The sequence below is a fragment of the Sinocyclocheilus grahami genome, unplaced genomic scaffold (assembly GCF_001515645.1).
Source record: "Sinocyclocheilus grahami isolate Dianchi unplaced genomic scaffold, SAMN03320097.WGS_v1.1 scaffold61.1, whole genome shotgun sequence".
NCBI lineage: Eukaryota > Metazoa > Chordata > Actinopteri > Cypriniformes > Cyprinidae > Sinocyclocheilus > Sinocyclocheilus grahami.
In genome coordinates this window covers 411,833-429,124 of record NW_015505240.1, presented here as the reverse complement: position 1 = coordinate 429,124, position 17,292 = coordinate 411,833, and the positions used below count along the sequence as shown (strand labels likewise).

The 17,292-nt window shown below is 37.6% G+C and overlaps 2 protein-coding genes across 3 annotated transcripts; both read right to left on the bottom strand.

Moving 5' to 3' along the window:
• Window positions 1-3,622: 3,622 nt before the first annotated feature.
• LOC107584535 (uncharacterized family 31 glucosidase KIAA1161-like) lies at window positions 3,623-10,976 on the bottom strand. 2 transcript variants are annotated; one of them, XM_016271182.1, is made up of 4 exons: window positions 10,881-10,976; window positions 8,324-8,364; window positions 7,399-7,852; window positions 3,623-7,076 (listed from the first exon to the last, which is right to left on the bottom strand). In XM_016271182.1, exons 3-4 carry the CDS (start codon window positions 7,659-7,661, stop codon window positions 5,282-5,284), a joined length of 2,058 nt encoding a protein of 685 aa, XP_016126668.1. In that variant the 5' UTR covers window positions 7,662-7,852; window positions 8,324-8,364; window positions 10,881-10,976; the 3' UTR covers window positions 3,623-5,281. The 2 variants fall into 2 exon arrangements, with proteins under 2 accessions (XP_016126668.1, XP_016126667.1); XM_016271181.1 differs by lacking the exon at window positions 8,324-8,364.
• A 1,325-nt stretch (window positions 10,977-12,301) lies between these two features.
• On the bottom strand, window positions 12,302-14,944 carry LOC107584668 (uncharacterized). Its single transcript, XM_016271377.1, has 5 exons — window positions 14,822-14,944; window positions 13,819-13,930; window positions 13,464-13,623; window positions 13,057-13,191; window positions 12,302-12,467 (listed from the first exon to the last, which is right to left on the bottom strand). The coding sequence occupies exons 1-5, from the start codon at window positions 14,942-14,944 to the stop codon at window positions 12,302-12,304; spliced, it is 696 nt and encodes a 231-aa protein (XP_016126863.1).
• Window positions 14,945-17,292: the final 2,348 nt, after the last annotated feature.

Here is a 17,292-nt window from a genome sequence, read left to right as displayed (position 1 = left end):
CAATTACTTTCTTTCTCATTTGTTTCTGAATTTCTTTGGATCTCGGCATGATGTCTAGCTTTTGAGGATCTTTTGGTCTACTTCACTTTGTCAGGCAGGTCCTATTTAAGAGATTTCTTGATTGCGAACAGGTGTGGCAGTAATCAGGCCTGGGTGTGGCTAGAGAAATTGAACTCAGGTGTGATAAACCACAGTTTTAACAGGGGGGCAAACACTTCTTCACACAGGGCCATGTAGTTTTGGATTTTGTTTTCCCTTAATAATAAAAATCTTCATTTAAAAACTGCATGTTGTGTTTACTTGTGTTATCTTTGACTAATATTTAAATTTGTTTGATGATCTGAAACATTAAAGTGTGACAAACATGCAAAAAAATAAGAAATCAGGAAGGGGGCCAACACTTTTTCACACCACTGTATATACACACATATACATATATATATATATTTATTTACACACATATAAATGTCCATATATATATATATATCATTGTAGACTGACAAAGCCACAAACAGAATTGATTTCTGAGGAATGGAATACAGACAGCTAATCGATATGTGTGTCTTCTGCGCAGGCCATGAGTGCAAATCAATGTCTTAGAGGCGTCATCTGACAGGCAAAGTAAACCTGCTCTAAAGCACAGTTAGTGACCTGGTTTGCACCAACATTTTAGAAGACCCACATCACGCTGGAACTTCATGTGAAAGCATGAACACTCCATTCACAACAAAAATTTATCGTTTTAAGCACAATACTTTTTGAGAGATCTCTAGATCAAGGGATTGGATCAGTTTCTAACATTTAACGAGATAGTTTACCCAAAAATGAAAATCCTGTCATAATTTATTGACCTTCATGTCGTTCAAAAACTCTATGACACTTTCTGCTTTCTACAAAATACCTTTTGTGTTGCACAAAGACAGTCATACAGGTTTGGAATGATACCAGGGTGAGTATCTAAATGACGACAGTTTTCATTTTTGGGTGAACTACCCCTTCAAGTCAATATGAAATACTGTTCTACTATTTTATTTCTGTAATGTGATGCATTACAAAGGGAAATAGGACTTAATTTTATCCTGAGGCATCATGCACTTATTTTGTTTTTTAAAGGGGTCAACACTGGCTCTCCTATAGTTCACCTGGTGCTGTAAGCAAGATAAGACATGATCAGAGGGGAAAAAAATGCTTTGATAACTTGTTTGTTCTCCGTATTAGTCTATGACGGGATTGTGTAATGGAATTAGACAGCAAATTTAAACATGCAAATGTGTGATTCACATGTGTAAATTACAATCAATGTGCAACAACCTTAAAGATGATTTTTTTTTTTGGAGCTGCATTTTAACATTCTTAGAGGTAAGCATTTTTCTGAATTTATCCATTGGGAATTGATTGAATCATGAAAAGTAGTCTCAAATGTACAGAGCCCCTACAGGGACATATTGATGTCAAAAGTATGAGATGGGAGGATTATATTAAATTATATTTCATTGCATTTGCATTCTCTCCCAAATGCCTTGCATTCCCCTGAGGCACTTTGTGTATGCTAGCAATTAACTTTTTTGTGAAGTTTCTTTGTGGAACACAAAATTTTTGGGAGACAACACAGAAGCACTGACATTTTTTTTTCTCCCATCTGATTTTTCCATCACCATGTACCTTTTAGGGGCTTCATACAAATGATAGGTAGTCGAAACAAAGAAAAAAGAAGCGCGGGTGACATCAGCTAAAAATAAAAGTTGCTTTAGAGGAAAAGCAAGTAATTATATCTTGACATTATAAAAGACAAACCATTTTTAGGGGCTTCATTCTTCAGTCGTATCCTAATGGTTAGAGTCAGACTTGTAACCCAAAGGTTGCAGGTTCAAGTCTCTTTACCTGCAGGGATTGTAGGAGTGAATGAACAATGCTCTCTTCCACCTTCAATACCACAACTGAGGTGAGATACCCAACTGCTCGCCGGGCGCCGCAACAAAATATGGCTGTCCACTGCTCTGTGTGTGTCTGTGTGTGCGCACTTGGATGGGTTAAATGCAGAGCAAAAATTCAGAGTATGGGATACCATACCTAGCTACATGTCACATCACTCACTCACTAATATGCATGATCATGCTGATCATTATTATAATTATTATTCTTTGCAACAATAATGCATGCACAATATAACACATGAAATCAAAAATTTGAGTTTCCTTTCTAATTACATGTTGACTTGTGCATTCAGTGTATTAAATCTTTGATTTTAAAAAATGTTATAACATAAAAAACTAAATTCTCTTAATGTGGAATTGTGTTGTAAGTCTTGCCCAATGATTGGCCCAAACATATTACTGTCAGGCCACCATTGGTCTTTGCCCTTTCCTGCTCATCAAATCACTGTTCCACCTCTGTCCCAAACTCAACTAAATGATTTATTGATCCAGGGCAACCTCCATATAACCTGTAAATTACCTCAACACTGTGTCATTATCTACCAATGATGAGTAGGGCCTAAAAAACCAAGAAGATGCCTCTCGTCGGAGACTTCATTCAATGCTGGACCAAATTCTGATTCAAACTTTGATCAGGCTTAACCTGCTTTGCAATAATTACTATTCCTGTGAGGGGCTAGAGGAGGTTGGAGGTTCAATGAATCCATGGACCCATGACCGCCCTGCCTGAAAGCCTCGTTTGAACTTAGCAAAGAAATGCAGCCCAATCCGCCAGTAAGGAAAATTAGGTGGAGACGGAGCAAACCGGCACTCGAGACTGTAAAACCTGTGGACAGTGGTTTTCTGGCATAAAATCATCTCTCACTAACTAGAGCTAAACTATTTGTACAGGCAATTTCAAAAGGACTATTTGGATTTTAAGATTGGGTATTAACATTTAAGTTGCTATTCGAGCTGCCCTTATTTCCGTCATTCCTTAGTCGTTCGGAAATCTTACAGCCTGCACCTACCTTACAACAAAAGTCAACAAAGTTGTTCCATAAAATCATTCATTAACTTTTTCATTTACTGCCCACAAATTAGTAATACAATGGAAATCCATACTGAAATACACAGAGGGCTGAGGCTGGCAGAACCAACTGCATAATGCCAAATAAACTAAACTAATAACCACTGGAAAGACGAGCCAAAATTGCATCGCATATTAGTGCCAAAATCCATGTGCTGCTCAAGTCCAGTAACGCTATAAAATGGGAAAATAGTGAACTGAATAGTGAGTGGGTGGCATCATTTGACCACTGAAGACAGTCTATCGCTAATGTAGGGCAGTACAATTAATGCAGAGGAGAAAGTATACAATTAATAACTCCTAACTCTTGAGAGAGGTCAAAAGTTTAATGGAACCACTTTACTTCAATATCAGGCTAATTATATTCAGCGAGAGAAAAATACTGAAATAAAGTACAGGATTTTCTTGTGCCATGCCAACACACTTCACATGCTTCAAGTGGAGGACTAGAAAAGCAGGTGAACACTGCCCTCCTGTGACACTCTGGAGAACGATACTATTTTCAGGGCAGCTGGTCAAACTCAGCATTTGCTTTACCAGGACATGTGAAATGCAAAGCAAAATGCAGTTTTATGCACAAAACAAACAAATACTTTTCTTTCACTACTATTTGTTTTGAAATAATAACAAATGTATTAGTCCGAGACATTTAGCATATTTTTAGACATTTTTAAAAGCCACACACAGATGATGGTGAAGGAACACACACACACACACACACACACACACACAAAGTCTATGAGATGTACAAACAAGAAGTTTTGCTTCTGGGAATTTATGTTCACACAATATCAGTCTTTATGTAAAAAAAAAAAAAAAACTGGAACATCAGCAGTCTACAGTCTGTCTGGTTCAACCAAGGGCCCACACTGTCAGGGGCCTATTAACAAGGTCTCCTCAGAAATCCATAAAATCTCCTCTAAAATCCATAAGCACATAGTCCCAGTGAAGAAAATCATCCCAAACACCTCTTCTCAAGTAAGTTATTAAAATACCAGGAAGCAACACACTAAACGGTTATTTGAGGTGCTCAAGTACTGAAAAGGCAGCTTCCATGTGTCTACGTACTCTGTAACTACTTTTAGAGCAGATACATTGCTTGACAGATTCATTGTTTCACCAGAGTGGATGAGTGCGCTTTCACAGTTGTGTAGGACGAGCTAAAAATAAGCTTGAAGGTCGTAGATTAGAGAAAGCTTGCAGTGCAAGTTGATTGTCAGCGTGCTGGAAGAGCATTAAACAAACACAACAAACACAAAGGTGACCCTTGCACAGCAAAAATATAATCTGATAAAGATCAACTGACTAAGCATTAAGTGTTGTGCCCTTATTGCAAAACACAAAAATTAAGCAGCACGGCACAATATTCAAAACAAGATGAGCAGCACACATCAACTTAATATGAAAAGAAAAATAACTATTTTATGTGGCAGGAAATGTTTTTGTGAATGTGGCAGTAATGCAGTAATGCTTGAACAAGGCCTGTTGGTGATGTATTTGGCACTACATAATGACAGTTTAGCAAGTAGAGTAAAAAAGACTGCTGGTCATTAATGCAACATTACTCATACAAACTTCTAATGTGATTATTTCAAGTATTGGTGCTTACAAGATAAGAGTAGGGCAGATTATGCTCAAATGTGCTGCATGCACAGCCTAAATTTACTGTAGTACATAGGGGATGCAACATTGTTATTGCTTGCAGTTAAAAAGCCATACATTAATGTTTTAAATGCATTCGCAAAATTGTACATTTCAGAGAAATCAAGTTGATTTGCTATGTGGAGAACATCTGAAAATAATAACATATGCCTTGTAAGAGGAAGGCTTATGTACAGTACTGGTTAAATTTCCCTTTTTAAAAATGCAGATGAGAGAACATCAAGGATACATTGTGCAAAATTACCTGTTACAGCCCATTAATACATCCTTAAAGTTAGTTAATTTGGCAAGAAGCATATGTAAAAGCTTAACTGTGTCAAAGTTTTGGGCTGGTATCTCAAAGACATTCACTGTTTAAATGCAAGGCACGGATTAAGACATTAGCTTCAGATATCGAATGCATGTTTAACTGTTGTAATGGCACAAAACAGCACAGCCAAGCTGATGAAGAATGTCAAAATATGCAACCGGAAGCTTATTTCTTAAATAGTGCTGTTTTTGTTAAATTTAAACCCTGGATGAATAACTAAATTCCCTGAAGGAAAAAAAAATTAATATCTTCACAAACCCTTTTAATGGAAGACATGCTCAAAACTCCAGATGCTTCCCATAAGTCTCACTGAACCCATTCAAAGTAAGCAATTTCATCAAGATCAACTGGATAATCTGTTAGATGTATTGGCTCTTTGTTGTCAAATCGTTCTCCTTTGTAACTTTTCCAGCGTCCAGCTGGTAGATAGATATCCCTTTCTTGCTTGCCCGGCTCCAGTACTGGTGCCACCATCAAGTCATCTCCTATCAAAAACTGTGAGTCAACTCTATAAGCCGTTTCATCACTGGTGGCGATCCACCATAATGGGCGAATTATGGGGTCCCCAGTGTCCAGTACTTCTCCAGCCAGTTCTATGACCCTGGGAGCCACTAGTGTCTCATGTAGTTCAGTGAACCGCTGAGCGATAGCCACCACCTCGTCATCGTACTCCCATGGAGGAATGGAGAACTGCATAGAAGGCATGAAAGCAGACAGCTCCAGCCACCGAATATAGAGCTCACGGTCTGGCAGCTTGCCGTTTCCATCAGTACGGTTGGGATAGGCATTGCCTCCAATCATGTCTGGCAAGATGAACTGGTAGCCCAGGATACTAATGGTGAGGACGGTTGGAATCAGGGACTTCAGGCCAAGTTCATAGCCCCACACAGAGTCCCGGTCGATTGGACGGAAAAAACAGGAGATATTCTGAGAGCTGTAGCCAGACCGAAGTTCAGCACGTTCGTTGAAAGGAATGGCCATTTCGGTGTAGCGGCGAGTGAAGGTGCTTGGGTCGGGGAGGTGGACTCGAGTTCTAAACTGCCAGGGCAAGTAGTTGGTCTCGCCTGCATCAAACTTGAAGGAAGAAACACCATATTTGTGGCGTAAAGAGCGAAGCTGGGACATGAACCAGTTGCGAGCTTCTGAATTGGTAAAATCGAGGATTCCACCAATGCCATTCCACCACTTAACCAAGGCAGGAAGTTGACCTGTAGGCTCCATTACGAACAGCCCTTTCTGTACACATGGCCCAAAATTGGTAGAATCATAATTCACAAAGGGATGTGTCCACAGGGATACCAGGAAGCCATCTGCCTTGAGCTTTTGAAACATGGCAGAAGCATTTGGAAACTTCTGTGTGTCAAACTCAAATTCCCCGTACTGACTGGTATAACGATCATCAAGTTCTAAGTGGCTACAGTTAAAACCATGTTTGCGTATATTCTCAGCATAAGTTAAAAGCTTTTCCTGATTGATGTCAGTTTTATGTAAAGACCAGGTGGACCATATTGGGTGCCAGAACATTTCTTTGGCAGGCACTTTGTTCGGTTTAGGGAAGTATCGACGAACCATGACCTTGTGGATAGAGGTCACATCTGGGCCCACACAGACTCTGTAACTAAGCTCAGCATAGGGAGGCCTTCCAGGTGCAGGTTTGTATGGACTGTCCTGATATCGTGCCTGGAAGTACATGGTTTTCTCTGTATCATTCCAGCCCAGGTGGAAGGGCACAGAGTCATTGATCTTAATGGCGGTCGCGTTGGACGAAAGCCAGTAGCGCTCCAGGATGCCACCAAAGTCATGGCGATTGGAGTACACGTCACTGGTGACAAAAGGTTTGGGTGCCTGCTGGCCCAAAATGGCAATAGGCCAATGCTGAACAGCAGTCTCAGCACCACCATACCAGTGCGATTCATTGTAGGACATGGCGTGCTCCACAGGTCGGTCTGACTCCAACTCTTCCCAACGCACACGGTAACACATCACCGTTTCCTTTGGCTTTACGGTCATAATGAAGAAGTTCACCTTGCCAGCAAACGAACGTGAGCAGCGAATGATCACTCCCTCCTTCGAGCAGGAGTCTAGATCAAGCGTGCCAGATCTGAAATCAGCAAGCATATATTAGTTTCTTTCTTTCATGTGATCAAAAATACACTAATAATGCAATTCATACAACGACCCCAAAACAATGGTATTTATTAATTATTCAGGATATTTGAAAAATTACTTTGAAAATGTGTTTAAAGCCTGTTTTTTTTTTTTGAAAATGGTATAAAAGTTCAATTAATTTCAAATTGGCATGCGTTTTAAAGTACTTTTTTTAAGATTTTACCTTTTCTTTTTCATGGACCTATATTACTGTTGTCTGCAGTGCTCTCAGAACATTTTGGGATCAGAAGAACATATGCACCATGCATACTGACCTGAAGCCCATCTTCAAGACAATCCCTCCAGCCTGGTTACGGATGAGAAAGCCATCCTTATTCAAATCAAGCAATTCTGTCTTCAGCAGGTCAGCTTTACGTAGGGAGGCAATATAATAGCACCATGCAGTCACTGCTGCAATCACTAGAATCACACCAATAACTCCAGCCCCCACCAGAGGGCGACTGTCCTTGTCTATCTTCTTGATGGGCATGCCATCAGTAATTGTTCCTCCTGCGCCTCCTGGGACTACTTGGTACATTCTGAGTCTTCGTTTTTGAATTAACAGTTGAAAAGCTGATAAAACTGCAGGCTAATATGTTATACAGACTATAGAAGACATTTGGCAGACAGAGAACAAAAGTAAATAACTTGCTAAATTTGTGCAAAATTGAGTCTTGCATCCATTTTTCCTTCTCTCAATGTAACATTTTCCTCTTGTTCATTATGAGCCTGAGGGAAAAGGAGTGGCAAAACGTGTCAATGTAAAAGGTTGAAAAAGTCCAAACAAAAATCTACTTGTCATGCAGATGTAGGAATCACAGTACAAATTCCAGCATTATGTATTCAAAAAAAAAAAACTTTAGCTTTGATATCGGCCTGAATTGGTCTGCTGGGAGGTAAAGGCATAAACAAAAGCAGTTTATTCATGCTGCCAAGGTTTCTCACTGAGGCAGTGTGTGAATTGACTGCACCAGAGGACAACACAAGGGCCTCTGGGTCTGCAGTATTCAACGCCACCTGCAAAACTTTGAGACTGGCTAAGTGCCACCAGACACACTTGGTTGAAATGAAAAGCACTGTTAATGGACAATGTTTTCTACTGAAGAAAGACAGAGCTGAACTGCCAGTGCAGAGGCTCCCTCTTTATGTTTTTGAGGGAAATGTACAGCGCACTAATAAGATGTAACAGTGACTGCCCACCTTTTCAGTGGCCTGGGGATCCGTCTCATTTTGTCAAGTCACTTTAAACAAAAAAAAAAATCTATAAAGATATTTGAATCAAAACAACTAAATAAATGTTTTGATTCAGAACATTACATTCAAGAAGTAAAAAAAGGTTGTACTTGTAATTAGGGGTGTGCGTTATATATTGTCTATGATAATATCGTAATTGTGGTTTAAATGATATGCGATTTGACATTATCAAGTATATCACAAAAACCAAACACACCCAGAGAGTATACGCATACACTATGAGATGTAGATTAGACTACTGTGTGTGACCATTTAGAGTTCACACTTTCACTGCATGATTTAGTCTTTTAAAATACATTTAGAATTCCACGAGAATTCAAGATTACTTTTAGATGTGTTATTTTATATGCGTTACTGTTGTAGTGTTTCGTTACTGAATCAATCAGCCGTTAGAACTAATCGTTTGAAGGAATGACTCAATGACTCACTCATGCAGTGATGTGCCGCCACCTACAGCTGACTTTAGGTTTATATTTAAAGTAAGCTATATTTCCCCTTTTTTCCCCAAATCATTTAAAATATCAGTATTCAAAGTTTTTTGGGGGGGGGGGGGGGGGGGTTACAAAACAACAACATCAAAACATGAATTATGCATTTGTAACTGCAGTAGAGGTCTGCACAGGCTTTAAAGTGAAGCCCGAACCCGAGATCGTCTGACCCGACCCGACCCGACCCAAGCGGCACAGTTAAATTTAGAGCTCGAACCCGACATCTTTTTTTCCCCCCACAACGAATAGCCAATTTTTTTAAAAATGCTGTATTTCACGATTGCATGCAACGGTCAGTAAACAAATACATGTAAAGAAACACAATCATTAAGGCTCGGCCAGTTCACAAGGCAAAAGAAAAAACACTTACCAGTTATGAAAGTTTATGAACATCAGGTGCAGCGGTCACAAATATTCTGCCGAGTTTTTGAATGGTTGTATACGACAAGACGATAATTCTTCCATCGTTCAAATTAGGGTCATTTTCATCAGTTGAGGCCCGTTAGCATTCGGCCTGCTTTAAATCAGACACAGAGATGCAGTGCGGTAAGATCGCATTTATTTGAATTAATTAATTATATAATTTATTTGAATTAGCAAAGAGAGAGATGAAAGTTGCGTGTGTGAACCAGCGTCTGCGCGTCTCTCTCTTCAAGCAAAGAGGCTTACTTCAAAAACAGCGATTTTACCCCCTCATTGCAGAGAAATATAACGTTGCGAGTCAGTAGCCTGTCGAAGCTATTTTACTAATAAATGTTTCCGTGCTGTTTTGTCGCGTGCAATAATGTGTGTGCGTGCGTCTATGAAAGCAGCGTAGCCTACTGCATATAGTTTTAGTTTAGCTATAAACCCGAGCCCGACCCGAACCTGAAGCTATTCATTAAACATGAACCCGAACCCGAAACCCAAAAGTATTTCGGGACCCGTCGGGTTCGGGTCGGGTAGCAGACCTCTAAACTGCATTCATGTCCTGCATTAAACAGGCTGTGTTAATGCATCTAAATGCCACTTCAAATGCAGATTCTGTGCCACCTCTGCATTGCAAACACACATTTTGTTGATACTGATTTAATTTGATTAACAACAGCCCTACAGTAGCTAAATATTTGCATACGGATTAAATTTTAGAATTTGACACAAAAGATGATGCATACATTTAATTAGGTTAGAAAAAAATTGGCCTTATAAAAGGTAAAAATGCCCATAAAAGGTCAAAATCTATTTAAACGTAGAAGTTAATTTATGTTACTCCTGCAAACTAACCATCTCACAGATTATGAAGAATATCAAAAGCTTTGGGAGTCAGCTGTCCAAATCCAGGCAAGATACCAGCACAATAACAAGAAAACGTTTCTGATGGGATGAAGCAATCATGTATTATCTCACAGCTCTCAAGTAAACATCATTTTGCTGATTCGGATCATGTGACTATGAAAACAAAAACTGGTTATTCAGTCTTTGCTACCTTATTTTATTCCAGATAGAAGCTCAAAAAGGGGCAATGACAGTACTGTACATACATACATACATACACACACACACACACACACACACACACACACACACACACAATGTAAATAGGTCAGAGTTGTATCACCACGTTGTATGATGAGTAACCTTTTACTAAAATAGCCAAGCACTGGACACACGATTAATATTGGCTGACCTCTTAAAAAGGCTTGCATGCTTCTTATTTTAATAACTCAGAACAGATGAGACCTAACACACAGATAGGTTATCACATGGGTCAAAGTGTAACACAAGTACTGAGATATAATGTAGTAGTCACTACAATAACATTAGAATAGATCTAAAACTCATTAAATGGTCACATTATCATGGGACAACGACAAAGGAACATGAAATTACAACATGAAATGAAATAACAAGACAGCCAGTGGTCGATGTATCAGGCAAGGGGGGAGTCTACTGTAAAACAGCGGCTGACAGGAGGAATTCGCGATTTAAAATTGCAAAACATTTGCAGTTAACGTTACATTAAATAACATACTTACCAGCTCGAGGACTGTTGGTTTTGTGTCTTGTTGACATGTTCCCTCGACCAATTCAAGACGCTGAAAACCCCGTGTCTTGTTATGGGAGGAGTTTATGTGGCGTCTCGCTCTTCACACAAACTCTGCAACTCTGGGAAACTGAGTTTTATAGGCTACTCAGCGAAAGAGAAAGTGGTAATATTGCGGTTTGGGTTTGATTGCCTGCCAGCAGCTATAAATATACAAAATGTCGTGTTGTATGTGTTGATTAGTCTAACAAAGAAAACAGCGCTTAACAAGTTTGTTTTCTGTGGATCTCAAAAATATACAAAAGAATATCCCATGGTAACCCGCCATCCCGCCAAAATACCAGGTAACGTTAACGTTACTACGATCACTAACGTTACTTTAAAACTAAAAAGCGACTTTATTTTAATATGTGGATCGTTAAAGAGTGTGGTATGAAAATACATAAATACATTTTTCTATATTATTATTATTAAATAGGACATTTTATTTTAAAGTATATTTTAGCCATTTTCTAAATAAATAAAATGGTTTTATAACGCGTTTAAATACATTTTTGATGACAGCGGTGGCAAAGTTTTCATTTTTATGGTCTTTTTAACCTATAATGGCAGCCTATAATGCGTGGTTTTGAACAGAGTAACTATTTGAACCAGTTGTCAAAATATATTTGCAATGTATCAACTGATTTGACTGGTGTGAGTTTGGTTAAATAAATTAATTTAATGCAACCTATTTACGAATGTAACATATTTTATAAAAAAGTGTTTTCTACCCCTGGGGCAGATGTTGGGATGTTAAAGGGGTCATATGATGCTATTTCAATTTTTCCTTTCTCTTTGGAGTGTTACAGATCTTCTTTGTGCACCAAGAGCTTGTAACACTCTATATTATTATGGCCAATCACAGCACACCTAGCTTTTTCAGACCGATGAGCTTTGTAAAAATGTACGCGTTTCAGAAAGGCGGAGCATAGAGGAGAAACAATAATGTACAGTATGTGGAAAATAATGTGTTTTTTAACCTTAAACCGCATAAACACATTTCATTACACCAAATACACAAAATAATGTTCTTTTTAGCAACATCATATGACCCCTTTAATGTAAGTTGAAGCTGTCGTATTTACGTTGTATAAAAACTATAGCTACCATGGTAATGTTTGTAAGACAAAATAATAACAAACATTTAACAGGCACATCATAAACCTTGTTTATTTGTCGTGCAATGCACATTTACATCCAAAAATACATTTTAAAGTCAATAAAATTAAGCTGCACCCAAGCATATTTTACAAGGCAGGATATCCAAACACATAACATAGGCCTACCTCAATAATACACTGTAAAATGACATTATCAAACTGACAATAAATGAAAAAAAAAAAGTTATAAAATGCACAAACACTGTGGCTTTTAGTAGTGCTTTGCTTCTGATACAAACTCTGGGTGGATGATGTAGTGTCCAACTTTATATGGTTTCACCACATGGAAACAGCTGTGTCCTTCACTGCAAACCAGAACATCTGGATTTAAAAGGGATAATCTCAGACATTCAGAAACATTAAGAGCCTTGTTTATGCTGAAACACACATTTACAGTTTAGCAGAATGGCGTGATTACATTAAAAGCACTGAATCAAAGCATCAAGTTATAATATGTTTGAAAGAGCATAGCTGATCAATCTCTAGTGGCTGTTCATAACTGAAAAGGGATTTGGAATGATTTATCTGTTTTATGTATGTATTAAATAGTTGTATTGTTGTTAGTATGTTATATTGTTTTTTAATAAGCTAAAATTGTTTAAATTAGTTGTTTAATAAGAAATGCTTTTTAGCATCAAATCAGCATATCAGAATGATTTCTGAAGGATCAGGAGGCACTTAAGACTGAAGTAATGGCTGCTAAAAAAATCAACATTATAATCACAGGAATAAATTAAATTTTAAAAAAGTTTTTAATAGAAATCATTTATTTAAAATGATAATAATATTTCACAATTTTACTGTTTATCTGAGTTTAAAAAAAATAAATGCAGTCTTGGTGAACAAGAGAGGTGTATAATATATTATAATTATAATATAATTGTTTTTTGTTATATTTTTGTTTTTATTTATTTATTTATTGTTTGCTTGCTGTTGTTGTTTTTTCAAGGTTTTGTAATAATATACCTGCGATCAGTTGTGAATTTTGAGCGTGATCTTCTGTGATGATGGGTAACCTGGCGTTTGAAGGGTTTTAAAGATGGCATGCTGTCCATCTGTTGGTTCCAGGCTGATCTGATACGATCTGTGTCTGAATATTTCCTGAGTACAAATAAGAAATGATCCTAAAAACTATATGAATTTGAGAACAAAATCACAGCATGATGGCTTCAGAAACTGATAGTGTCGTAGGCAGAAAAAAATACAGTAGGAATGTTCAGGTATTCACTGCGTTTGAAGACATTAATGAAAACAAACTGCAATACTGGATATTTATCTTGTTTATTCAGACACAAAACATCAAATAATATTTAGGTTCAACTAAAACTAATTATGCAATGCCCATGCATCAAGCAGAACTGCAAAAGCATTACCCTTGTGTGTTTGTGACTGTTGCATGAGCAAAGTTGGTTTGTTGCGGTTTGAGAAGCCAGGCAGCAGGTGGCAGTGTACAAGCTGCAGACGAGGCCTCAGGTGGTTTGGAGTCTTTTTGTGATGAGCTCTGCATCAACTGTCCATGTGCTGTTTGTACGTCTTAAGGTCAATACCATGCAAAAAGAAAGAAAACATTGATACGTTGTAGATATATATGTCCCAATATATACAAGTATATTTTATAGGGGAGCTGGTGCTGAACACTCAAATATTTGCAACTACACTGATTTGATCAACGACAGTGATTTTTTTTTGACTCAACCTCAGCTGTAGTGACACAGATTGTATTGATACCTGGATACTGGACTGATATGTGTCTGACTGGAGGTAGAAAAGAGGTAGATGTTGTCTGAAAGTGTTTCCGTGAGCCATATCCTGTCTGCAGTGTTCTTGGTATCAGGAAGTCCTGGGTGGCAGAAGGGATTCAGAAAACCAACCCTAAGTGGCACTTAATAGCCTGTAACACTGACCCAGCAGAGGTTAGATTGTTTTGCTAGCACAGTGAGAGTCGATCCCATCCTTGATCCCTGTTCAGTGGTTTGGAAACAGTGTAACCGGAGCTTCCTGTACAAGGCCCCCCACATGTAGGTTGTTTTGCAGAATCAAGCGGCTACAATGCTCTCCGGGCTGGTGAATTATTAATGTTTTGTCAGGGCAGTTAAATTCAAGTTCCTTGAAAAATGTTGCCTGTTGTTTACAGTGCTTTTCTTACCGCAATACTGCATTTTAACCCAATTGTTTCACATATACAGCTGTGTGTCATTCACACATTAGCAGCAAAATAATGCTAAGTGAGAGAATGCAAACAAGCAATCCCCTCACAAAATGCAAAACAAGTAAATAATGAATGTAACCCACCTTAAAGATTTATATTATAATAATAAGATACAAACTGATAATAAGAAATCTTTCTTGAGCAGCAAATCAGGATCATGTAACTCTTAAGACTGGAGTAATAGCGGCATTGCCATCACAGGAATGAATACAATTTTAACATACAGTACATTCAAATAGAAAACATTTATTTTCAATTATAATAATGTTTCACAATTTTACTGTTTTTACTGCACTTTTTTACCAAATAAATGCAGACGTGGCGAGCCAAAGAGACTTTTAAGAAAACTTATCAACCTCAAATCAAGTAAATATATATATTAGTCTAAATATATATATAAATATATATTAGTCTAAACAAATATCACTGAAACCCCTAATGCCAAAAGAGACCCATGTATATATAGAACAAATGTCATTTATAGTGGTCAACATTTGTTGTAATAGTCCAGGAAGCTCTTACCGGCCGTGGATGAGGATTGTTCCTGCGATATGCAGAGGAAGGTCTGGGCCGGGTAGGTTTGACTCGAGCCGGGTAACTGAATTCCTCTGAGTAGGTGCTGCTGAAGTGTAGCTGAGGACCCATTTCCCTTGTGTACAGTAAGAGTGTGTCTGCAGCTGCTAGACTGATCAGCCCTACCTCACTCCCTCCCTCTCTTCAGCTCCTCTGCTCCTCTTCCTCTCTTCTCTATCTTAATCCCTCATCTTTGCATGGAGTATTTGGATTAATTGACTCAAAAGTGAAAATTCTGCAATCGTTTACTCATCCTCCAGGTTTTTAATGACATAAAGTTGAAGTCAATTATGACAGCGTGTTTCCTTCAGCTCTCCTATTTCATCCATTTATCACTCTGCCCTTTTTGGCTGTCACTGATTTTGAGATCAAACAAAAGATTCAAATCACATTTGAAATTGTAGAACACACAAAGCACATCCTAAGCTATCATATGAGATGTTATTCTGGCCTTCTGGTCCTGTTCTGTATTACACGCTCCACTGAAGAGAGAAAAAGAGAGCTGGCAACTGAATAATCTGCATAGATATCCGTCTGTCACCAGGATTGAGCCACCCCAGGATTCATTCCCCCCTCAGCCAGTGATCAATAATTCAAGCCTTAGATCCTGTGTGTCTTTTGTGGCCCCTGTTCAGCGGGACCTGACTGAGAGTTAAACAGATGAGGTGCTATCTGTTTGTTGTCTGGACAAATGCCAGAATTAGAGCTGGGCAGAATTTTTCATATAATTAATTATAATTAATACTGATTATAAGAATAAAAATTTAAAGAAATAAATACATTTTTTAAAAGAAAGAAATTACAGATTTTTTTTATTTATTTTTTATAAGCATTCCACCACTTTGAAGGGAAAAATAAATGACCATATCAGCAAGTAGTTATGCAGGATGGGACCTGTTTTCTAGGATAGGAGAAAAAAAGAGTTACTTCAAACTAAATAGCGAGAGATAAATGTGACATTTTTATATGTTTATTTAAATTAAAATTTACAGTAAAATATAAATATTGTAAAATATTATTACAATTTAAAATAACTGTGTTCTGTTTTCAAATATTTTAAAATGTAATTTATTACTGTGATGACAAAGATGAATATCATTACTCCAGTCTTCAGTGTCACATCCTTCAGAAATCATTCTAATATGTTGATTTGCTGCTCAATACATTTTGAAATGTTGAAAACAGTTGTGCAGTTTAATAATTTTGTGTGAAGCATGATAAATGTATCAGGTTTGTCTAATGAATAGAAAGTTTAAAAAAACAGCATTTCTTTGAATTAGAAAACTTTTGTATCATTATAAATCTCTTTATTGTCACTTTAGATCAATTTATTACATCCTTGCTGAATAATATATATATATCAAAGCCCAGAACTGCTGAAAGCAAGTAAATTTCCCTTTCTCTGTCTATGAATCATGCTACTACAGCCATAAATGTCCAGACATTAAACTCCACAGTAACCATAACATGATACATTAGGGGAATTTGGTAATGTCATTGTAGTAGATACGATATTGTGGATGACAGTAATGAATGACTAATCCTGTGTGAATGAAAGGAGTTCTTCATTCACAAGAGATGATCAAGAGAGTCATTTAACTGAGCATTTGGCACTTATCCACAGTCACTCTCAGCCACACAAAATATCCTCCGTAGCTCTGCCAACACAAGTAAATCAAATATGCCATCAGTGACCTATTATGCACTGGACAGCTTTGAGGTTACTCAGATAGTTCCACAGGGAAAAATGTTCCATACATACTTAATGACAGGAAATGGGTCTGAAAGGCCACCACCAGAAGTTCTACTTTTTTAATAATCACTCACATAGAGAAATAACCTATGGGTGCTCTCAAAATGAGTCCAAACAACTGATAAAAACATCACAATAATCCACAAGTAATCTACATGACTGCAGTCCATCAATTGACATCTTGTGAAGTGAAAACATTTGAATTTGTAAGAAACAAATTCACCAAGGTGTTTTAACTGCTTCTAAACAGTGCTTGATCTGTGCATATTCCTCTCCTGGTTGAGACGAGATGCCTTTTTCACAGGAGAAAGCACTATTATGAATGTATGTATTTTAGCCGGAAGCAATGATTTGAAGTTAATGATCGATCTGTTTATAACAAACACACAGCTTTCTGCTTCACAAGACATTAACAGACGAACTGGAGTTGTTTGGATTACATGTGGATTATTGTGATGTTTTTATCAGCTGTTTGAACTCTCATTCTGACGGCACCCATTCACGGCAGTGGATCCAATGAGCAAGTGATGTAATGTTAAACTTCTCCAAATCTGTTCCAATGAAAAAACAAAGAGATTTACATATTGGTAACTTGAGGGTAAATTTTCATTTTTGGGTGAACCATTGCTTTAACAAAATTTTTATATATTTATCTTTGAAACATTAT